The sequence below is a fragment of the Canis lupus genome, chromosome 2, assembly GCF_048164855.1.
Source record: "Canis lupus baileyi chromosome 2, mCanLup2.hap1, whole genome shotgun sequence".
NCBI lineage: Eukaryota > Metazoa > Chordata > Mammalia > Carnivora > Canidae > Canis > Canis lupus.
Window position 1 is genome coordinate 72,517,491 of NC_132839.1, and position 23,179 is coordinate 72,540,669.

Sequence of the window (23,179 nt, forward strand, 5' to 3'; positions counted from 1 at the left end):
ACCAAAGATCCCCATATACTTTAGTAACTACGTACACTTACCATTTAGAGAAGCGAGGCTGTGCAGAATTTTCTTTTTTTTTTTTCTTTTGAGAAGAGAGAGAGCACAAGTTGGGGGAGGGCCAGAGGAAGAGGGGGAGAATCTCAAACAGACTCCCCACTGAGTGTTAAATGTTTTAAGACTTAGATACAAATTAGAAATTTCAAAAATCCTTAGAAGGAACCATAAGAGAAAATTTTAATGAAATCAGGGGAGAGAAGGATCTCTTAAACAAGAAACAAAAGGCATGTTCCAACAAAGCAGTGATGGGTACAGTGAACTTGAGTTGACCCCTGTTCCTCTGTGCGGATTTAGGTGTGGATGGAGGAGCATGCCCTGTCCTCCGTGCTGCAGACACACCTGCAAGATGACCATGAGAGCATCGTCCACCAAGTCTTGGGCCGACTTGGTGGTCTCACTGAAGAGTAAGTACAGCTTTCTGAAGGGTGGAGGTCTGTGTCCTGTGTGATCTCCATGCTAACTTCAGTGTTCTCATCTGTTAAGTGGACACATTAACTGTCCCCTGCCATTCTTGTGGTATGGTTTTGAGTCCAACCGAACTGTAAATGTACATGTGGAGAAGAATGGTAGCAGAGTGCTACAGGTAAAGGCTTGGAGTCAGAATTGATCTGGGCAAATGACTTGCCATTTATTGTCCTCAATTTCCCCACCCATAAAATGGGCTCATAATACCTACTTCATAGAGCTGTCTTGCATAGGAACCTTTTAAAACACTTTTTTTGGGAAAGTATTTACATATATTGAGTGTATAATTCAATGATTTTTGGTAAATTTACAGAGTTCTTCACCTATAGCCATGATCCGAAGTTAGGCATTTCTATCATTTAAAAAGACTCTTTGTGCCCATTTTCAATCATTCCCAATTTATTAATAACTCTGTATTCTTTTCTGTTTTTTCCTTTTTTAAAGATTTTATTTATTTGTTTGAGAGAGTGGGGGGCAGAAGGGGAGGGAGAAGCAGACTCCCCATTTAGCAGGGAACCCGATGAGGGGTCCAATCCCAGGACCCTGAGATCATGACCTGAGCCAAAGGCAGATGCTTAATTGAGCCACCCAGGCACCCTTCTTTTCTACTTTAATACCTGTTAGTGTAGTACTATATTTTCTCTTTTTAAAATAATTTATTTATTCATGAGACACACACACACACACACACACACACACACACACACACACAGAGGGGCAGAGACACAGGCAGAGGGAGAAGCAGGCTGCATGCAGGGAGCTGGATATGGGACTTGGTCCCAGGAGTCTGGGATCACATCCTAAGCCGAAGGCAAACACTCAACCACTGAGCCACCCAGGAGTCCCTAGTACCATATTTTCAACTTACTCTAGAATACTCTTTTTCCTTGTTTTACATGATAAAAATTATTTTGATAAAGCACTTTTTCTAGTTGCAAGCCTTTTCCAGGGCACTAGTGTGTATACGTCAAGAAGTAGGTGGATAGCTATATTGGATGATATAGGGGAAGGAGGTGACAACAAGTAGGAAAACTTTGTGAGCCATTAAGACAATAGAGGGTGATTGGAAGATTTGTCCAGCCCGAAAACTTGTGTCTTTTAATTGTACTAATATTTAGTCCATTTATATTTAATGTAAATCTTAATGTTAGCATATTTGGATTTTTAATCTATCATCTTACTGTTTGTTTTATGTTTGCTCTGCTGCTCTGTGTTCCTTTCTCTCTCCTTTCTCACCTTCTTTTGGATTAGGTATTTTTTTTTATTTTAATTTATCTTTTTTGGCATGTATTCTTTTACTGTGCTTTTAATGGTTCACAGATTTTTGTTTTGTTTTGTTTTTTGTTTTGTTTTTTTTTTTTTTTTGGTTCACAGATTTTAACTTGCATCTTTAATGTGTCCAAATCTGATATACACTAATATATTCCTTCCTCCAGACAATGTGGACACCTTAGAACACCTTAACTCCATTTATTCTTCTCTCATAGAGAGAGTATCCTTTTCTTGGTGGGTATTTTGCTTCTCTGTTTTCAACCCCATGAGATACTATCATTCTTATTTTTATGATATATCATAAAAAGAAAAAATATATCATTCTTTATTTTTATTATCATTCTTATTTTATTCTTATATTTTATGCAGTCAATACTTATTTATATTTGCTCACATATGTACCCTTTCTGTTGCTCTTGATTCTTTTCTGTATCTTTATGATTCTTTCTGTATCTGGGGTTATATTCCTTTGTATTAATGTTCTCTGGATTTCAGATCTGCTAGTGAGAAATTCTCTTAAGTTTTGTTTGTCTGAAAAGGTCAATCTCATTTTCATTTTGGGGGAATGTTTTCATTGGGTATAGAATCCTAGTTTGGTTACTATTTTTTAAATGCTTTTAAGGATAATCTTTGTTTTCTTATTTCAATTAGTTCTGACTGCTTTTAAGATTTTCTTTTGTTCTTTGGTTTTCATCAGTTTATTATGATATGCCTAACCATGTATGTGGTTTTTGTGGATATTTCTTGTTTGTTTGTGTAATAAATCTGTAGTATTTATGTTTTTCCTTTTTTAAAAAATTTTGTTTAAATTCAGTTTGCCAACATGTGTTTCTTGAATCTCCAGTAGTTTGCTGTCTTTCATCAGTTTTTGAAAATTCTCAGCCATTATCTCTTTAAAATTCCTTTTGCCTGTTCTTTCCCTACTTTTCTGGGGCTCCAATCACACAATTATTAGAATTTTTCACCTTATCCCACATACATCTTATATGCTATCCTGTATTTTTCATTCTTTTGTTCTTTGTGGTTCAGACTAGACACTTATTTTGAGCTTTCAGTTCACGCTCTCTTAGGCAAGTTCTCATCTGCTGTTAAATCCGTCTACTGTTCTTAATGTTGGTACTGAATTTTCAGTTCTAGAATTTCCATTTGGTTCTTTTTGTAGAGGTTTTCAGTTGTCTCCTGAAATTTTTCATCTTATCATTTAATTTATTAAACATATTCACCATAACTATTTTAAAGGCTTTGTCTGATTATCTCAAATATCTTTTGGTATATTTCTATTATCTGTTTTTTCCCTTTGTTTTAGGGAAACAAATCTGTTTGCAAGTCTGGTGATTTTTGTTGAATGCTGGACACTGTTGCTGAACATTGCAGAGATAATTTAAGATTTTGACTAATGGGATCTTCCTCCAGAGAGGATTTATATTACTTCTAGCAGGGATTTCACATAGTGGCAGATCTGCTACCCCATTTGTGAATGCAGCTGATTCAAAATTAAGCCTCTGTATAGGATGATTCCTTATTCTTAGGACAAAAGCTCCCAGCTGAAAGCCTAGAGTGCTTGTCAGGTCTCTCCTCCTTTGTAGGTTGACTGCCAATACTCTGTTCAGCTTTTCAAGCTGTCAGAAAATACCAAATACTGGGCCCCTCTGGTATATCAAGGTTTTTCACTTGAGTCATTGAGATGGGAACTCAAAAATAGCCCACAATTCCAGTTTTGGAAAGTTATGTAAGATTGATTTTGAAACTTGATTTTGAAAGTTATGTAAGAAATTCAAGTGGATGTGTCCTGAAGAGAGCTGCGTATATGTATCAGAAACTTGGAGCAGGCTATGATAAAGTTGAAAAGATGAATGAAAGAACAAATGGCTGAATACAAGTGAGCAATGGTGTCTAAGAGAACAGGCAGCAGGAGATGGGATGATTCCTTTTTAAAAAAAAAAAAGATTTTATTTATCTATTTCACAGAGAGAGAGCACAAACATGAGCACAAGCAAGGGGAGCAGCAGGCAAAGGAAGAGGAAGAAGCAGGCTCCCCACTGAGCAGAGAGCCCAATGGGGCTTGATCCCAGGACTCTGGGATTGTGGCCTGACCCAAAGGCAGATGCTTAACCAACTGAGCCAGCCAGATGTCCTGAGATGGGATAATTTGAACCTACTGCCTTCTGGAAAGGATCCCTGGGGAACTTGGCTACTTGAGGCATTTCTTGGTAGTTCAATATATTAGAGACACAGAACAAACAGGAGATGTATATTTAGGCCATGAGGTCCCAAGACCTGGAGTTGGCAAGCTGGAGATCAAGGAAAGACAATGGTGTATTTCCAGTCCTGAGTCTGAAGGCTTGACACCCCGGAAGAGCTGATAATCTCAGTTTAAGTCCAAAGGCAGGGAAAAAAATAACCCATATTCCAGGCCAAAGAAACCCATGGGAGAGTCAGCCTTTTCTTATCTTCAGGACTTCTACCCACTAGATGAGGCCCACCTGCATTAGGAAGCTTACTGATTCATGTTAATCTCATCCAGAAGCACCTTCACAGAAACACTCAGAATAATGTTTGATCAGATGTTTGGGCACCTTGTAGACATTCTGGCTGACAAAGTTAACTCACATTCAGTAAAGCCAAGAGCACTGACTTGTACCCCCTGCCTGCCCACTTTCCTCAAAGGTCCACGTGGTGCATCCTTCAGGGCCATGGCCTGCTACTACGCTCCGCACTCCGGAGGCTGGCTCTCCGGGGCAGCACTATCACCACCCTGACCCACATGAGACTTTCTGGCAAGAAGAGCCTTCTCCAGGAACTGCGCGAGCAGCACGCCCTTGAGCAGAGCTCCTCCCAGTGTCTGGATGAGCATCAGTGGCAGCTGCTCAGAGCCTTGGTAAGATTAGTTTGTCAGGCCCCCTACCCAGCCCAGCCAGGCAGTGCCATTCCATCAGATTCCAGATTCAGTCATGCTTGCCAAAGCCCAAATCTCACCACCCCTATTGTTGCAGGGTGCGACTATGGCAGCCTTTTGGGAGGCACCCATTGTGCGGGAGGGCTTTAGGGCTGTATTGAGAATTATGCTAAATGTGCATATGTAATCAGAAAACAGATCCGTCATTGTCATCAGAGTGCTGGGAGGAAGGGGCCCTGAATCTATCTTAAGGTTTTAACAAGTTGAAAGAAAGGATTTGTAAATTGTGGGACTGAGATTTAATCCCAAGCAGGCTGACTGTGGGTCTTAACGGAGCTGCTGAGCTATTGGAGCAGCTGGTGCTTTGACCCATTAGTGAAGGACAAGCTCATGGTCACTTTTCTTCTGCCCAGGAGAGCTCAGTGGGAAGCAGGCAGGACTAGCCCTTCTAGCTCTGGTACACCTCCTTCTCCTTTTCCATAAGAAAGGGCAGTCCCTAAGGCCCCATATGCCCTGCCTTGGCTTCCATGATGCCCCAGAATATGCTCAGACTCAGGTCTGGCTTTGAAACCTACCCCTGCTGTGTGACTTTTGCAAAGTTACTTAGTGTCTCTGAGCCTCTATGTCCTTATCACTCCTAGTGTTCAGGCCTCATGGTATTTGGGAAGAACCAGGAAGTTCTTGCATGTGTGAGAGGCCACAGATGACACTGGGCACACAGCCGGTGCTCAATAAATGGTTGCAGAGTTCCCCAACAGACACCCCGGCTCATCCATTGTTGATTTTGCAAGCCCAGAAGTGCCCACTTTCTGCCCCTTCTCAGTCCTTTCCTGGGGCCCTGGGCTGGTCCTGGACCTGGCCGGAGCTTCTGTGTGGGGCAGCAGTGTGGGCTCCTCTCTATCCTGTCCTTTCTAGGAGGCACGAGTCACCGAGGAGGCCAGCAGGCTGGAGGAGGAGGCGCAGCAGACCCGGCTGCAGCTTCAGCAGCAGCTCCTGGCCGAGGCCCAGGAGGTTGGGCGGCTCCTGCAGCAGCACACAGAGCGAGCCATTGGGCAGGCGCTCCTGGGGCATGCTCGGAATGCCGCTACAAAGAGCCGGACCAAGGACAGAGATGACTTCAAGGTGTGAGCCCAGGGAACCTGAGGGGCAAGAGGGATTGGGATGGGGTGGGTGAGCAGGGAAGGCAAGGAGAAGGATTTGGGCAGAGCAGTGGCACGGGCACTGGCCCTGCCATGTCCTGCCCAGGAGCTTCTTGTCCTCGCTGAGATGACCTGGCTTCCCTGAGCCTCCTTTCCCTCAACTGTGAGAGGGAATCACCACCCTCATAGAATGGTGAGGTTTTCTCTCTGTTCCCGAGCCCTGGCTCAGCCCTCACAGCAGCTCTGACAGGGGCGTGGGCTCACCCAGAGCCACCCAGCCGGGCAGTGGCAGACGCAGGATCCTAAGTCAGCCTCCCTCAGAGAGAGACGTGGGCCTCTCCTGCCCCTGACTGGCTCTGCAGACACAAGAGGTAGACCTCTTGCAGAGTTGACCCTGACAGCTGAGCAGTGCAGCGAAAATCAGATCAGTTTGCCCTGAGCGGGCAGTGGTTTCCTCCTCGTACCGACGATGATGACGAGAAGCCATAGGAATAAAAATAACAATGATGAGGAGTAATAAGCACTGTACTTCTAAGGCCACCTGCCACCCTTCTCATCAGGCTCACCCTGAAACCTTGCACAGAAAGGTTAGCTTTCTTTCCTTTGTTCGGTGGAGAGAACTGAGGCCTATAGCCTTTCGGATTTAAGAAGGGGCAGAGCTGGGACTGGAACCCGGTCTTGCCCCCAAGGCCAGCACATGCTCTGCTTCCCCATGGCTGCCTCTCGCCTCCAACCAAAGGAAAGGCGAGACGCCTCCGCTTTTGCAAAAGTCTGCAGAGAGTGTACGTGGCCAGCTCGCGCGTAAGTGAGGCAGAGCTGAAGCTAGCAGCGGCTGGCGTTGCCGTGCGCTGGACGCTGCGGGATTCTTTCCCCATCCTGTTCATTCAAATAAAATCACTTATACGCACGGCCAAGAGGTTGGACACACATTGCCGGGATGCCCCATCTTGTCCCAAATATCGCACGTCTGCGGCATGTCATCCAGACCTCAGGGCTGTGCCAAGTTGGTGACATTGGGAGAGTCACTTCCTTTCCCTAAAATTCTACAGCTTTTACCTGATAAGTGCTCACAGCATGGAAATGGAATGAAGTGTAAACCTGGGGTCCCTTCCCAGAGGGACTCTGAGTCAGGATAGGGTGGGAGTGTGCCCCATACCCCCCCCCACACACACCCACCCCTACAGGAAAGAACAGGTGTTCAGTTTCTGGAAGAAGGTTCATTTATTCAAGCTCCAGTCATGGAGCTTCTTGGCCCCAAGCCCTGTGGCAGACCCTGGGCTAGTGATGCAGGTGGGCAACATCTCCCCTCCATGCGATCTACCTGCTACCAGGAGAGGGGGCAGGTCACAGAGGGGGACAGACAGCACCTCCCTGTGGCAGGAAGACAGGCAGCAGAAGGCCTGGTGCTGCAGGTGGATCCTCTGGCTGATGGAGGGAGAAGAGGGACTTCCTGTCTCCTGGTTCTAGCTCTGTGTTCTAAATGAAAGTGCAGGCAGGCCACAGCCTCAGTGGTAGAAAACGCAAGGTCAGGTCCAGGGTCCTTGGAGGAGTGGAGTCAGAGTCCCTCGGTGAGGCTCCCCGACCCTCTTCACCTCCACAGCCTCTCTGCATACCTGCAGAAGCAGGTACTTTCTCAGGAGGTGCTGTGACAAGATGTGGACAGCACAGCTCTAGAAACTGTATAACATAACCAACCACGCAGCAGGTAGGAACTGCCCAATAATAAATGGGTATTTTTTTTCCTTGTCCAAAGCCTGGAACCATTAGAAAAACATTTGTTGAAATGAGGACTCTTGAGTCTGACTTTTCTGACTTTTACCCATCATCTCAAAGTAAAGGTGGGTGACTTTGCCAGTGCACAGCCAACACGTCCCCGATGATGGGGTGTCTCAGCATTTCCTCTCCACTTTGGGGCTGAAGGCATATCGCTTAAGAATGCATACTGCTGCTGGTAACAAAGACATGCCAAAATGGCAAGTAAATAGAAGTTCTTCATCCCACATAACAAGTAATGTGGAGGTCGGTGGTTCCAGACTGGCACAGAGGCTCTGCAACGTGACTGACCAAGGACCAGCTCTATCTTTCCAATCCACCGTTCTTGGTGTTAGCTCTCTGCCTCATAGTCTCAAATTCTCTGCCTCATAGTTTCAAAATGGCCACTGCCCCTCCAGACATCAGATCTGCATTCCAGGCAGGAAAAAGAAAACAGCAAAATCTTCCCCCTACACTAAGCTTTGCCTTAATGTTCGTGAAGGGAAGGTCCCCCAATGGTCTTTTCCTAACACTGGGTCTCATTGGCCAGAACTGGATCATACAGCCAGTCTCACGCCACCCCTGACCATGGAAATAAGATCACTGAGACTGTGTAAGCTAAGCACGCGCTCTGTCTGCTACCCGGCCAGTCAAGCTGCTACCCAGCTTATCAGGCAAAAGCTGGAAGTGGTGGAAGCTAAGAAGCAGGACGAGGGGAGGCAGGGGACCCCCTGTGACTTCTTTGCTGAGTCTTTCTCCTCTTGCCACAGAGGACACTGATGGAGGCGGCTGTGGAGAGCGTCTACGTGACCAGCGCCGGAGTCAGCCGGCTCGTGCAAGCGTATTCCCAGCAGATCGGGAGGGTCATGCAGGACCACGAGGAGAGGAAACTGGAGCATCTGAAGGCCCTGCAGGGTACGGCCCCCTCCTCAGGGAAACCCGCAGGCCACGGGCCACACAAACGCTGAGTTTGGGACACACGATGGCATGTCATCTTTTTCAAATGTTATTTAAGGGAATTTCATTTCATTTCATTTTCTTTCTTTCCTACTTTGCCCCCTAAAAGGGGCTTTTTAAAAAGCTATTTAAAGAGCTATACACGTGGTACAATAGGATTATTCAAAAGCAGATGAACCAGGACGACGGGACGGTGGGAGGGAGTCCCAGTGAGGTCGTGATCTAGGACATAGGCCATCATCAGATCCTTCCCTAGCATGACAAGATTTTGGTGCTGGGCTTACTGGTGGCCAGAGAGATGGGAACCTCATCCATCAGAGCTGTGTAGTGACAACAGGCCAGTGGCCCCTATGGTGTTCCTGAGACCCAGAGAATTCCCCCATGGGCTCTCGTAAGAGGCCACCCGGGTGACGAAATGGATGGTATCCCCAAGGCCAACAGTAATATGCCTAGAATAATAGACAAAAGCCAGTTTCCTCAGGGCCTCTGCTTGTAATGTCCCTCCTCATCCTGGCTTCAGGGTAGAAACCCACTGTCTCAGATGGGTTTTGCCTCAGTTGCCCAGGAATCAGTGTTGGGATCGACTTCTAGACCAACGATGGGCAGCAGGTCCTGGGAGTGGTCTTCTGGGAATATTCATTCCCTCTGTGGGCTCAGCCACATGTCTTCCCCTTGTTGTGAGGAATCTGGTTCCTAGACTCAAGTAAAATCTGGGCACCTGCCTGGAAATCAGCTCGGCAGTGACAGATACATCATCGTTTTCCAAAGGAAGGGCTGAGTGAGGCCAGCAGGAGACAGACGAGATGGTCACTGCAGAGTGTCCAGGAGCCAGGGTGTTCATTTCCCCTGTAGGTCTCGGTTTCCCATTCTGTGGGGTAGGGTTCACCCTCTACACATCGTCTCAGCTCTGATTTCCTGCTTCCCTGATACCCCAGCTCTAATGGGAGGACTTTTTCAGTAAATGCATTGAAATGATAAAACTTAATTGAGCAACTTTTGCCTCGTTCAGTAATTGAAGAGCTAGAGAATATGACATCCCTAGAGATCATCCAGGTTAGAGAACATCCATTTAAACTTCTCTCTGTGTTCTAGAAGGCTCAGGTCCAGCGGGGTTGGTGGCCTGCTGGCCATCTCACAGCTGGGTCAGTGGAAGTATGACCTGATATGCAGTCCACGCACCTCGGACTCAGAGGCCAGACTGCCTAGGCCCTCAGAAAGCGCTCACATATGTGAGGCTGGCTGCACACCAGCAGCTCTGTCCATCGAATCCTTTCTCCTTTTCAGTGTGCATTTTATTTGTGGTGGCCCCTTCATGCTAAGTCTTCCGTATTTGCCATCCTAGCTCCTGGTGCTTAAAGCAGGGGCTGAGCAGTTGCAGGGAGAGCAGGGGTCATATTCCTCTTGGGCACAAGGTCTATGATGGAAGCTGAGCTTTCTCATGCACATGGAGCCTCTCCCAGGGGAAGCATGGGTGCTGGGTAAACCGCACACTCTGAGGTCAGGTGCCCCACTGACCTCTGAGCCCCAGCCCCTCTCCAAACCTGGCGCAGAGGTTATCCCCAGGCATCCCCCTGATATCTTGTGTGCTGAATGGTTTAGGTGAGAGAGCAGAGAATTACAAGCTGCGGACAAAGCAGGGACTTGGGGAGCCTTCATCCGGGAGCCAGATGGCAGGTGGAGCTGGCGAAGCCTGCGAGGCTGTCCACCAGAGGTGAGCTCTCCTCTTCTGACGTCTCTGCTGCACACTCAGCATCTGATGGCATGTGTCTCTGTCTGGCTCCCTGCTGGACACACGGCCCCTAGAAGGGGCCTGGCACGAGGGAATGAGTGAGTTCAGATGGTGGTGGGGTCCCTTGACAATGGGGGGCAGGCTGTTTACTCTGGAGGTGACCCCAGGAAGCACAGTGAGGGTAAGGGATGCGAGGCCCATGGGTGTCTCGCACTGCGGCGTAACCACAGGCAGCGACGAACCACATGGCTCTGCAGCTCAGAGGTCCTGGTAGGTGCTGCTGGTTTTTCTGGGCCTCATACAGCCTAAATCAGGGTGCCAGCTGGCTGGGCTCTTGTCCAGGCTCTGGGAAGAATCTTTTCAGGCTTGCTCAGGCTGTCGGTTCTGTCTAGTTCCTGGTAGAACTGAGGTCCTGCTGCGTGGTGGCTGTCAGTTGGTGGCCGCCCCTTCCTCCGAGGCCTGTCTCTGGTCCTTGCTCACAGCCTCTACGGTGCTTGGAATCCTCTGCCTTCCTCTCCTGCCACATCTCTCTGACTCCAGTTGGAGAAACTGCTCTGCTTGTAGCATTCCTGTGATTAAGACCCACCCAAATAATCCAGGACAATCTCCAAGTCTTAAAGTTGGTGACTCTGATCAAGCCTGCAAAGACCTGATTGCCATGGAATGTAACATCTTCATGGGCTCCAGGCATGAGGGACGCCTATCGGCACTGTGTGGCCTACCACAACAGGAAAAAAGCAAACAAACCTCAGGGCAATGAGGTGTTTCCACAGCACCTGAGGCCCAATCCCACCCTGGACCTTCTGAGAGACTGTGTACAATTCTACTTCCAATTATGCCAGCAAGGGATGCAGAAAATAAGGACATGTCTACCAACCCCCGCTCCACATTGGTTGAAGGTCCTCCCAGGAGGTGTTAGACCACCAGCCCTCCAGCCCACCCTTGAGCTGGCCAAACACACTCCCGGGGCCAGAGAAAGCCATGAGGCATAGACCCAGGTGCTCGACGTAAGAAGCCAAAGGGCAGACAAGCACTCGGTGATCTAGGGGTGTGGGTGCTGTACCCACATGCCCCTGTAAGCATCTACTCTTCCTACACCCTGAGCTAGCCCCTGGGGACAACACCTGTCACCCCTGAGCTCACAGTCTGAAGGGGGAGACGGGCAGGTAAACAGCAAGAAATAGGCGCAGGTGCTCTGCTGGGGGAGGGGAGAGGCCCTTCAGGATGACGGGGCGGGGATGCAGGTCCCTTGTCTTAACAGAGCAGCAGCAGGACGACCACAGCCCTGCACGATGGCAGTGTGGGCTCTGTGCCATGCCCCACAGGAAATCCCAGCCCCACATCTGACAACTGTTAAGGAAACAAGAACCACAAGGCCATCCCCTTGGTCAGACTGCATCTTCCATCCCTTCTCCATAAATCCTCCGACCAACCATTAGCTGTGGTCCTGCCATGGGTTTGCAAGGCATGATCAGTAGTTGTATCTCCATTGAACTATAGGCCGGCAGTTCTCAGGTGCGGGGAACATCAGCTCACTTGGGTCTCCCACTGGAGAACATGCAGATCCCTGGCCCCACACCTGGACACTCAGACTCAGAGGCTTTGAAGGGTACCCAGGAACCTCAGTTGTTAACACACTCCTCCTCTCCGGGGATTCTGATGGATGTAGTCCAAGGGCCGTACTTTGACCCCAGTGACCCAGAAAGAGGAGCCTCAGCCACCCCCAGCCCAACCTCCGCCAGGTTTGTGGAAGATGGAAGCAGGGCCCAGTGGGGATGCGGGTGACCGAATCTCACTGTGACTTAGAGGCTCATCTGTGGCCATTGGTGCCCTTCCCGTCTTTCCCGAACTCACAGTTCCTCGAGAAAGTCGGCCAGAACACCCAGGGACCGAGCTGTGTCGTGACAACAGATAATTGATTAAAAGGAGCAGCAACAAGAATAAGCCCATGAAGCAATTGTCAGTCCACAGGCAAATTCCAAATGGCATCTCTGGCGAGCCATGGGATTGTGGGAGAGCCTGTCTCGGGTGCCAGCGACACTGGTGGGACGGCCCCTTCCAACAGCTACACGCTGGCCGGGTCCCCTCCTGCCCTGAACCTCAGGCTCCCCGTCTGTGACGTGGGGTTGAGGTAGCTCCTGCCTCACAGACGTGTTACGGTCAGAGAGCATGCGTAGAGCGAGCGGAGCCCACGGCAAGGGGGGCATAGGGCCCGTGCCCTGAAGTCCCTCACCACCGGCAGTTGTCACAACTGTGCCTTCTGCACTGTGCACGGTGCCACTAGAGATCGAAACAGCTCTGGGACCAGAACTCTTTGAGAAGGGATGTCTTTTCAGTATCCATTTCCATAATCAAGTATGAGTCTAAGAGGTTTAGGAGCTCGCATGCCTGTCTAGGTGCCTCAGACCCTCCTCCAGGCCTACAGCCAGGGCATTCCCTTCTTCCAGAAGGTGCTGGAGGATCAGCAGTGCTGAGGGTGCTCGTGCTCTGGAGCCAGGGCACATGCAGCTGTCCCCCTTCAGACAGGATTGTCCAGAGCATGGCTCCTCTCTCGGCCACTGTCTTGTCTCACGACCTCGCCACTCCCCTCCTGGCTGAGAGCTGTGGCCTCTGGCCTCCTGTCTCATCCTGCTGTCCCCTCCACAGCCCGGGCACCCCATAACCATGAGGCAGCTGAGCCTGGGTCTCTCCTGGGCCCTTCCATGGTTCCCTGGGCCTCGCAGGGTGAAGCCCCACCCCGACCCCTCCCTGTGTAGTACTGTCACCACCGGCCATTCCCCTTAGCCCAGTCCACAGCCTGTTGGCAGACGGGCACAGGGCGGGCTGCTCCCAGCAAAAAGCTACCTAGCCTCTGCATGGGGGCCCCCTCTCTTGTCCTAATCCATGGAGCCTGTGCATGCGACCTATTTGGAAGGAAGATCTTTGCAGATGCCATTAAGTGAAAGATCTCAAAACAAGATCATCCTGGATTGTCCCAGCGGGCCCTGAATCCAATGGCAGGTGGGGTAGAGGGAGACTCGATCACTCACAGAGAGGACCATGTGAAGACGGAGGCGGAGATTGGGATGCAACAGACACCAGCCAAGGAGCCCCAGCAGCCACGGGGAGAGGGAGAGGGGAGAGGCAGGGAAGGGGCTCCCCTCTAGAACCTTTGGAGGGAGCCCTTCTGGCCACCATTGCCATGAGAGAATAGACTTCACTTGTGTTAGGTCACCTGCTTCAGCTTGTGGCCATGTGTCAGAGCAGCCCCCGGGAAATTAATGCAGCTCCCTTGAGGGTGTGGGAGAGGGGAGAGGCTGTCCCGCAGGGCACTGACCTCTGCTCTTCCAACGACATTTCCCCCCCAGCCCCAGCTCACACCGTGCAGCTTTGTGCACTCAGGGACTGTGAGTCTCATATTGGCACCTGTATCTACCTGGCAGGCCAGAGGTGTCTCTCTGTATAAGTGAAGAAGTGGATGGGTGGATTAATGATGGGGTCTGGTAGGATGAGTAGGAGCTCACCAGGCCAATACAAAGAAGAGGGGAAAGAGGTTACTGGGGACAGAAGAGCATGAAGCAAAAGCCAGGTGCAATGTTGTGCCTTTGGGCAAACTCCCCGAACAGCTACCTGCCTACCTGCTGAGGCCAGAGACCGCTTCTGTGTTCAGGTCCAGACAGTTAGCCCTTTGAGAAAAGCAGTCACAAAAGGTCTGAAAGAAATGGTGCAGCCACTCTGGAAAACTGTGTGGAGGTTCCTCAAAGAGTTAAAAATAGACCTGCCCTACGACCCAGCAATTGCACTGCTGGGGATTTACTCCAAAGATACAGATGCAATGAAACGCCGGGACACCTGCACCCCGATGTTTCTAGCAGCAATGTCCACAATAGCCAAACTGTGGAAGGAGCCGCGGTGTCCATCGAAAGATGAATGGATAAAGAAGATGTGGTCTATGTATACAATGGAATATTACTCAGCCACTAGAAATGACAAATACCCACCATATGCTTCGACTTGGATGGAACTGGAGGGTATTATGCTGAGTGAAGTAAGTCAGTTGGAGAAGGACAAACATTATATGTTCTCATTCATTTGGGGAATATAAATAAAAAGGGAATAGAGGGGAAGGGAGAAGAAATGGGTAGGAAATATCAGAAAGGGAGACAGAACATGGAAGACTCCTAACTCTGGGGAATGAACTAGGGGTGGGGGAAGGGGAGGAGGGCGGGGGGTGGGGGTGACTGGGTGACGGACACTGAGGGGGGCACTTGACGGGATGAGCACTGGGTGTTATTCTGTATGTTGGCAAATTGAACACCAATAAAAAATAAATTTATTATTACAAAAATGAAAGAAAGAAAGAAAAGAAAGGAAAGAAAAGAAGGAAGGAAGGAAGGAAGGAAGGAAGGAAGGAAGGAAGAAAGAAAGAAAGAAAGAAAGAAAGAAAGAAAGAAAGAAAGAAAGAAAGAAGAAAAGAAAACACTTTAAAAAAAAAAAAAAAAAGGTCTGAAAGAATAAAAGCCTGGGTGGCTCGGTCCATTAAGCATCGGGCTCTTGATCTAGGGTAGAGTTCCAAGCCCTGTGTTGGGTTCTCCACTGGGCGTGGAATCTACTTTAAAAACAAAACAAAAAAGGTCAGAAAGCAGAAAGCAGAGAGCCTTTATGCAAACCAGGAGGGTGGGGTGGAATGTTCCTGTTTGCTGAGGGTCAGAGGAAGGTCAGCCCAGGAAGAGAGTGATTCAGAGCAGGAGGGGAGGGGTCTCTGCCCCTGAAAGCCATGGGGGATGCCTGGGCGTCAGGGACCTGGCTGCTGCCTCCGCTCAAAGCACTGCCACACAGAAGCCTCGGGTGGGGGGAGCAGGGGAGGGGGTGCTCCCATATTTGGGATTTGTCAGATGCCTGCTTGGACATGTTTTAGGTTTTCAGGATGGATGGGTAGCTGGGGGGACCTCTGGTCCTCAGGAGCATGTCCCCCTGCCCCTGGGTTCAGATTATTTTCTCCTATGAAGATGCCACTTGCTGTCCAGTCACTTGGCAGCTGCGGGACCCCAGGGATGCCCCCACCCCTCTGAGCTGCTCCCATAAATCGTGCCAGCAAAGGCCACTCTTGTCTCATGGCTCTGAGGGCCCAAGGGCAGCTGCTGGCCACCAACTCCCATGACTCAGCAGGCCCCTGGGAAACCGTTGTGCTGGGCCTCTGATTAACCGGCCGCCAAGGGCAGCTGATGGCCTTTGTTCCTTCTGCCAGGATGGTGGCACAGCAGAAGAAGTTTCTGGCCCAGTTCACCGTGCACCAGCAGATCCGCCTGGATGCTTGGAAGCAGAAGGCGAGGGCTATGGATCACCTGGAAGCCCAGCTTGAGACCCAACTGCAGGTACAAGTATCAGAAAAGTGCCTTCACCACGTGGGCAGAGGTTTAAAGAGGAATGAGAATAGCAAGAGGCCACTCTCATGATCGCAGGTCAGCAGAAGACCTCAGCCCTGGCTCAGTGAGGTCATCTTGGGCGGATGACTTGACCGTGAGCCTGGGGGTCGGCAGGGCCACGTTGTCTCCCCAGAGCGTCTGCAGCACCCAGCCCGGGGCCAGGCCCGGAGCACTCATTGGCTCATGTCTGTGGCGCTGGAAAAGTGAGCTCCTCTGTGTGCGTGGATGGCCACCACGTGGGCCTGTCAGTGTCACGTAGGCGGTGCTGCTCTTTATCTAGGACATGCAGAGGGCTCAGCCCTCTCGAAATAAAGTGGTTGCTTCATCACAGGGAAGTCTCATCAGTGTGAGATTATATAAAGTGTGGCAATAAAGCAAAGTGGCTGCCTTTTTAAAAAAAAATCAAATATTAGGGCGCCTGGGTGGCTCAGTCGGTTAGGCATCCAACACCTGGTTTTGGCTCAGGTCATGATCTCAGGGTGGTGGGATGGAGCCTGGTGTTGGGCTCCAAACTGAGCGTGGAGCCAGCTTAAGATCCTCTCTCTCCCTCTGCCCCTCCCTCAGTCGCATGCATGTGCAGGCGTGTGCTCGCCCACTGTCTCTCCCTCTCTCAAAAAAAAATTCCAGAATGGAAGCACTTAACAGCGTTGGGTCCTTCAGGGTATTTACCCCCAGTGCGTCACGCAAAAGGCGACAGCAATGGTGGTTAACCCCTAGTAACTGAGGACCTGTCATTGAGCCGGGAGTGGTACATACACTATCTGATGTCATCCTCCGATAGAGGAGGGGGTCACTGCTGTGTTCCAGTTACAGTTGGGGACACTGAGGCTCTGAGAGGTTAGGTCACCATCTAGCATCACAGTTAATAAATCACGGAAGCCAGGTCTGTGGTTAAACCACAGTGTCGGCAGCTAAGAACTCAGGCTCTGGAAGCGGGCAGAAGCAGGTTCGACCCCGGCTCTGCTGCTCCCCCTCTGTGGCCCTCACCAGGCCCTCACTGGGCCCTCACCTCAATGTTCTCATCTGTAAAAGGGGGTGGGGGGGTCCCTGGCTGGCATGAGTGAAGATGGACGGTTCTCTGGCAGGAGCTGGAACACGCCAGCTCCCTCCCTTGCACATGCATCTGCCTCACTCCTGCCGCCTCTGGGGTGCTGCTGGGAGACCTGTCTGCACCCTGGGACACAGCCCCGTCAGCCACCCTCGGGAGCGCCAACCTCACTGTGGCGGGGAGGCGGGACTGGGCTGAGGGCACCCCGATGACCCCGCCTCCTTGCCTTCAGGAGGCGGAGCAGAGCTTCATCTCTGAGCTTGCGGCGCTGGCCCGGGTGCCCCTTGCCCAAAGCAGACCGTTGCCAAGTAAGCGTGGAGTGTCAGGTAAGTCATGGGGGGTGTGAGCACGGCGGGAGGCTCTCCGGGCTGGGAATGTGGATTCTAGTCCCGTGTCTGCCACTCACCATGTGTGTATCTGTGTTGTGCTTGTCTGTGAATGAGCGGCTCGGTTAGGGTGGCGCTTGGGCCCCCGGCTCCCCACCATCCAGCACTTTCGATTCTTAGGTCTGCAGCTTACCAGCCGAGTCTCTGTGTCCCCATCCATAAGATGGGAATAATTCCTCCTCCATGAATTATCTGGTTGCCCATAGCAACTTCAGGGATTTCACAGGTGTAGAGTGCTCACGGGGAAGAGCGGGGTGGTGCCTAAGAACACAGGGGTGTCCTAAAACAAAGGCTACCGTACAGGTGCTGTGTTCTCCAATGTTCAGGTCAGCTCAGTGTGGCTGAAACAGCGGGAGCCTGACAGCCCTGGGCTCCTGTCCCAGCTCTGCCGTTTAATGGCTGTGGGACCTTGGGAAAGCGCCTCACTCCCGGCCTCAGTTTCCCTACAAGTTCAATGGGTATAAGAGCATACTTGGCCACAGAGGTACCCAGAAAGTGCCTGGCTGGGGTGCAGTCATGTGCTGGGGTCACAGAGCCACTGCCTGGCTTTATGCATCTCCCGCAGAGAAGCCCGTAAGGACGAGAAGAAAGAAGCCCCCACCCCGGGAGAAAGGGGACCCCGGGGAGCCCACCGACGATGACCCTGCCTCCGGGGCCCACCCCTCGGGATCACTCAGGTACAGCGGGGCCCCTGGCGTACTGCCTGTGGATGCTTACTGACCACCCAAAGCAGGAAAACGGGCTCCTTTCTCAGAGGTGTTAGCCAGAGGGTCCCAGAAATGATGGGCGAGGGTGGGAGGTGTTGGTACCCTTGTCACTATTCGTGTCCGATTTGGCTGGGTCAGGCCACAGCCTAGCTCCACGTCCCACCAGCACCCAGCCTGTATGGCTTGGCAGTCACCGCACCCCCCACCCCACGCCAGGCCCTCACTGGCCACAGTTGCCTTGGGATTTGCTGTACGGTAAATGTGCCCTGGGCACCCAGTCATCTGAGTGGGGGCGGGTCTTCCTTTCCCTGTGGCCCTCAGGTGACCCCCCCACCAAGCAGAGGGAAGCTGGGAGCTGTGCTTGTCTCCTCACAACCCCAGTCGAAGGAAACTGGTTTAGATCACCTGTCACTGCCTCTTCCTCTGATGTGACTGGGTGAGTTCTTCCGACAGATCTGGAATCAGAGTTCTGACCGCTGCTTGCTTTGCTTCCATGTCTTGAACAGCAGAAGGCTGAACCAGCAAGAAAATGAAGCTGGTGACGGCGAGAGCCCCAAGAAGCTGCTAAGGGAGAAAACCAATTTGTAGTTTTCAGGGATCGGGGCCCAAGCGGAGGACCTGGCCTGCAGGCCGCCTGCCCGCCCCACCCGGGTGAGATGGTGAGGGCCACCGGGGGGACGGGGGTCCCCCTCTGCCTCCCAGGCTCGCTGTGAGGCGGCTGGATGGAGACGGCTGGACAGTACCTGACAAAGCCTCAATGAGAAAGGTGGACCCGACCGCCTGTGAATTAGAAGCCCCTGTGGAGCACCTGTGTGCGCTTCTCTCCCTCTCTGGCTTCCAGACGTGGCTCCCTTCCTCAGCGACCTCTTCCTCTAGCTGTCTAAGCCGTCCACCCCACCGTGTCCTCCTGCCCCCCGAAGCTGCCTTCCCAGCGTGAGGCTGAATCACACCAGCCCAGAGCCCCCCTGCTCCCCAGACGCTCCGAGGAGTTCTGCTGGGAGTGCAGGGGTCTCTGGAGGGCTGGGGTCTTCCAGCCTGAAGCCTCTTCACCATTTATTTCTGTCACCTCGTGCTCTGTGTCCTGTGTGCCATGTCCCATGCACCTGGCCACTCATCTGGATCCATTCCCCCTTGGCTCAGCCAGCAGCGAACTCCTGGTCACTTTGGGGGGTGAGTCTCAGGGCCCTGTGACCCTGACACAGACCATGGAATCACTGGCCTGCAGGCCTACGTCACCCCCGCTGGGGTCCTGCGGCCCCACGGATGCATAGTGACACCTGCAGCAGGGCCTTCCCCTGGGAGGGGACAGCAGTTCACCCCCAGGAGACCTGTTCCCCAGGGAGCTCTGCTGCTCCCCTGGTCAGGGAGAGAATCCAGAACCTTCCAGACTGGCCATATTTAAACCACAGCTAGGAGAGGCATTTCCCACCTGGAAAGAAAATTATTATTTTCATTGAAATCAGAGATTCTCACCCTCTGCACCGTGGACACTTTGGGTGAGATCATTCCTCGTTTGGGGGCAGGGGCTGTTCTGTGCATCGTGGGATGTTTAGCAGCACCCCTGAACCAGCAGATTCCAGGAGCACCCCCCAGGCGTGGCAACTAAAGGTGTCTCCAGACGCGGCCAGAGGTCCCCCTGGGGGCATCACTCACTGACCTGAGTCAAAGTGTGTCGGCTCCCAGCAAGTCTGGACAGAGGGCTCTGTGATTCCACAGATTTCCAGAATGCAGTGGGCGCCGGGCTCCAGGAGCCCCTGTCACGGGGATTTCCTGGCCCGTCTGTGGCCTGAATTTTTATTTCTTAAAATCTAAAGAAGACTATTAGGAGACAGTGGCTCGGGACAGAAGAAGTCATCCGCGACGGTTACCTGGCGTGTTAAGGATGCTTCCTGTCAGAGCATCAGGTCCTGACCCAGCAGCTGCCGAATTTCCAGAGTTGGCCAGCAGCCCCCTCTCGTGGCTCAATAAAGTGTTCCGTCACTATGCCGGGTCTGCTGACAAGCCGTGGGTTCCTTCTTGCCATATTTTGAGAACCTGGTTGACATAGAAACCACTTTTGTCCCATGGGTCCCCTCACAGGGGCATCCTGGAGCCGGGAGTGTCTGATCCGGTGACTTGAACTTGGGAGATGCAGACCCCTGGCGGTACCAGCCTCTCTGCGGGATAGAAGGCAGCTCAGCTTCCGCAGCTCTTGCGTGAAGACGGTTTTGCTCCTGGAGCGTGGCCTCCTAGCCCAAGGGACTGTGTCACACGCCGGGCCCTCCTTCAGCCCTGCTGCGCAGCCGGGTGCTCGGCACAGTCTGGGCACTGTGAACTGTCTGCGATGGACCCTTGGGGCTCCCGGCGGGAGCATGGAAGTGCCTTCCATCATGCAACTGCCTCCCGGTCGGAAGCCAGCGTGGACGCCAGAAGCCACGGGACACTCCGCGGCGTCTGGCCCAGGCTCCAGGACGCCCGGGCGGGGTTGGCAAGCACAGCACGCCCAGCGCAGGGCAGGTGGACGCATCGCGGCCCATGGCCCCCATCCATTCCTGTGCCGGCCGTGTTACAGGCTGTGTTATGGGGTGTCACGGAGGTGGAGGGAGGTGGACCGGGAGGGGACGGCGGATGAATTTACGAATTCATTCTGTCACGCGCACGCACCGCCCGTGCAGCCTGAGCTCAGCAAGGAGGAAGGCCGTAGACTCTGCGGCCCCCTCTGGCCGCCCGGGGTCTGTCCTGACCCTCCCTCGGTGCTGATCTAGAGGCTGCTGCTGCTGCAGGACCCTCCTAACCGCCCGCCCGGCCTGCTGCCCCGCCCCACCTCCCCTGCCCGGCCCACACGGCCCGGAGCACTCTGGCTGGGGCGCTTCAGCGGTATTTGCTCTCAGGAGAAAAGGCAAAATTACATGGACCGCCGTCCCCTCCGGGTCCACCTCCGTGACTACCCACCGCCCGTAACGCCCTGGGACAGGAATGGATGGAGGAGGTGGGCCGCGATGTGTCCACACCCCTGCGCTGGGCGTGCTGTGCTTGCCAACCTGACCCGGGGGTCCCAGAGCCCGGGCCCGCAATGCCCTCGCCCTCACCCAGCCGGTCTCCGCTCGCGGCCTCCTGTGTGCCCGCCCCCACCTGCCACTGGGCTTTTGCATAAGACATTCCCACTGTCCCCCTGGAACTGCCCTACCCCCACCCTAGTCGCTGCCTCACGAGCCCATAAACCTCACCCACACCTCAGCAGCAGGACTCCTGTCAGGAGCCTTCCCTGCGGCCCTCAGACAAGATCAGAGCCTCCCCTTAGGCTCTTAGCACCGTGTATTTTGCCGCTGGGATGGGGAGGGGGGAAATGAACATGCCTTTATTTCCCATGCACATTTGGAACCAGTTGGGACATTGGCAGAGCAGTCGGGGAGATGGGCACCCGGGCTTGGTAACTGATGGAGCCACGTTGGAGGGCTGGGATTGGCCCTGAGGCCACAAAGGCTTGTTCTCCTCTTCCTACCTGGCCACACACACGGCTCCAGACACAAGCCTCTGCCATGGGGACAACCCCGAAACATGGCAAGATCAGAGGAGCAGCGAGACCCAGATCTGGGGCGGGGCTGCTGGAATCTGTACATTTGGGGGAGAAGAGCATGAAAAGCAAATGAAACTACAGGGGGGATGAGAGTGAATATTCAGAATGAGGAAGGAGATGAGGATGAGTGATACATTTTTTAAAAGCCTGATGAATTCCACAAAATCACAAATCCGAAAGTAAAATAATTTTGTAAATCAGCGGATGGCCTAATCCACCTCTGCAGTCCACTTCGTTCTAAGGTTCCCCCCTTCTCGAAATTCAACACATGTGACAGCTGGGAGATTGCGGACCTCCGTCCCTCCCCTTGTGCCACACAGCTTCTGGTGCCGGGTGCCACGGGACTCTGGGCTCTGTGTCGCGATGCAGGAGAGGTGGCACAGCACCGGCCATTTGTGCCGGGCCAGCCAGCGTTACCTCAGCTGCACACAGAAACAGGCCCACCGAACCCCAGGCAACCTGCCCTCACCCGACCCTGGAAATGCCCACAGCCTCCCCACTGTCACCTGATCCTCAGGGATGGTGCAGTTCAAACCTCTGGCTGTGGAAACTGTACAGAAGCTATGACTGGAGATATCGCTAAGCCCATCCCCGGGGCTGGGGAGGGGTCTGTGCATACATCACTGACTTCATGGTAAACCGCGTCCAAGGAGAAGTGTGTGTCCTGAGGTCCATCATCTCCTTGGAGACAGCAAAAGGCACCACTTGGCACACTCATTTCCTTCTTCCCAGAGCAAGCAGGTGCATCTCCTTCCCTGGGGAAGAAGGAGTGAGAAAGGCCAGGAGAGCCCCTATACCTTCCTCCCCCCAAGAGAGTGGACGCCCCTCCCTGTGTGGGAACACCAGGAGCTGGCGATATGCTTCTGCTACTCTTCCTGGGAGTGGGCAAAGGGCGCAGTTAGATGTTTGGGGTAATAATTTCATACCTGACCTTCCCCCGGAATGCATTTCCCTCGCATCCCCTCTGATGAGCACAGTGTCTGGCAATCCAGTCACTTGGTGGGAAGGAAAAGAAAGGAAGAGGGGAATGGGGAAGGAAACTTCAATTTGGTAAAAGTCCTTTTAGTTAAGAAATACTCTTCTTGTGCCTCTGCTCCAGAAATTGATGTCATGGGAGAGAAACGCAGGGCCAGTGACACTGCAAATGTGCATCATCAGGACTCACGCCTTGTGCTGCAGAGTCATGACCACATGCACTTTGATCCAAAGAACAACCCCCGGGTGTGCAGAGGTCTGACAGGCCTTGGGAGCAGCCTTCTCTGGTCCACTCACCTTAACCAAGTGGCCACACGGACTCTGGGGCCAGAATACACCAGGCAGTGCAGAGGGTAGCAGAAAATGGCTGGGGCTTTACATGGATGGGGAGACCTTGGCTGTTGTCTTATGTTTTAGAGTCAAAATGAGATACTGGTGCAAAAATAGGCCAACGGATATAGCGGGGTCAGGCCAGCCCTTACTGGGACACCAGAGCCCACTTAAACTATGAGTTGTAAGCTCACTAGGTTCATGGTGGTAGTTTGAAGCTGGCTACACTCAGCCCAGCCCAGCCCAGGGTTTAGTATTCATTTTGCAGGGTACCTCGGGACCAAAGACTCATATGCTATGATCGCCTGATTTACAATAAAGCCATCACTGCAGCCCTAATGAGGAAATGATGGTGTTTTCAATAAATGGTGCTGGGTCATCTGAATATTATATGAGAAGAAGTGAGTCTTGAGCCTTCCCTTTCCTTATACACAAAGATTAGGGAAAGATGGATCATATACCTGAATGTGGCAGGATAAAAAGTTTCTGGAAGGAGACTTAG

At 52.2% G+C, this 23,179-nt stretch overlaps 1 protein-coding gene across 2 annotated transcripts in view; it reads left to right on the forward strand.

The window, feature by feature from the left end:
* EVC (EvC ciliary complex subunit 1) overlaps positions 1-23,016 on the forward strand; it is a 69,116-nt gene extending 46,100 nt beyond the window's left edge. The window contains exons 13-21 of one of the 2 annotated variants that reach the window (XM_072806499.1): positions 355-464; positions 4,465-4,675; positions 5,609-5,815; positions 8,355-8,499; positions 10,141-10,252; positions 15,498-15,624; positions 16,956-17,049; positions 17,675-17,786; positions 18,323-23,016. In XM_072806499.1, coding sequence (XP_072662600.1) covers positions 355-464; positions 4,465-4,675; positions 5,609-5,815; positions 8,355-8,499; positions 10,141-10,252; positions 15,498-15,624; positions 16,956-17,049; positions 17,675-17,786; positions 18,323-18,404 — 1,200 coding nt within the window. In that variant the 3' untranslated portion in view covers positions 18,405-23,016. The remainder of the gene's footprint in view (positions 1-354; positions 465-4,464; positions 4,676-5,608; positions 5,816-8,354; positions 8,500-10,140; positions 10,253-15,497; positions 15,625-16,955; positions 17,050-17,674; positions 17,787-18,322) is intronic. The other variant, XM_072806507.1, reaches the window with a different exon arrangement.
* Positions 23,017-23,179: the final 163 nt, after the last annotated feature.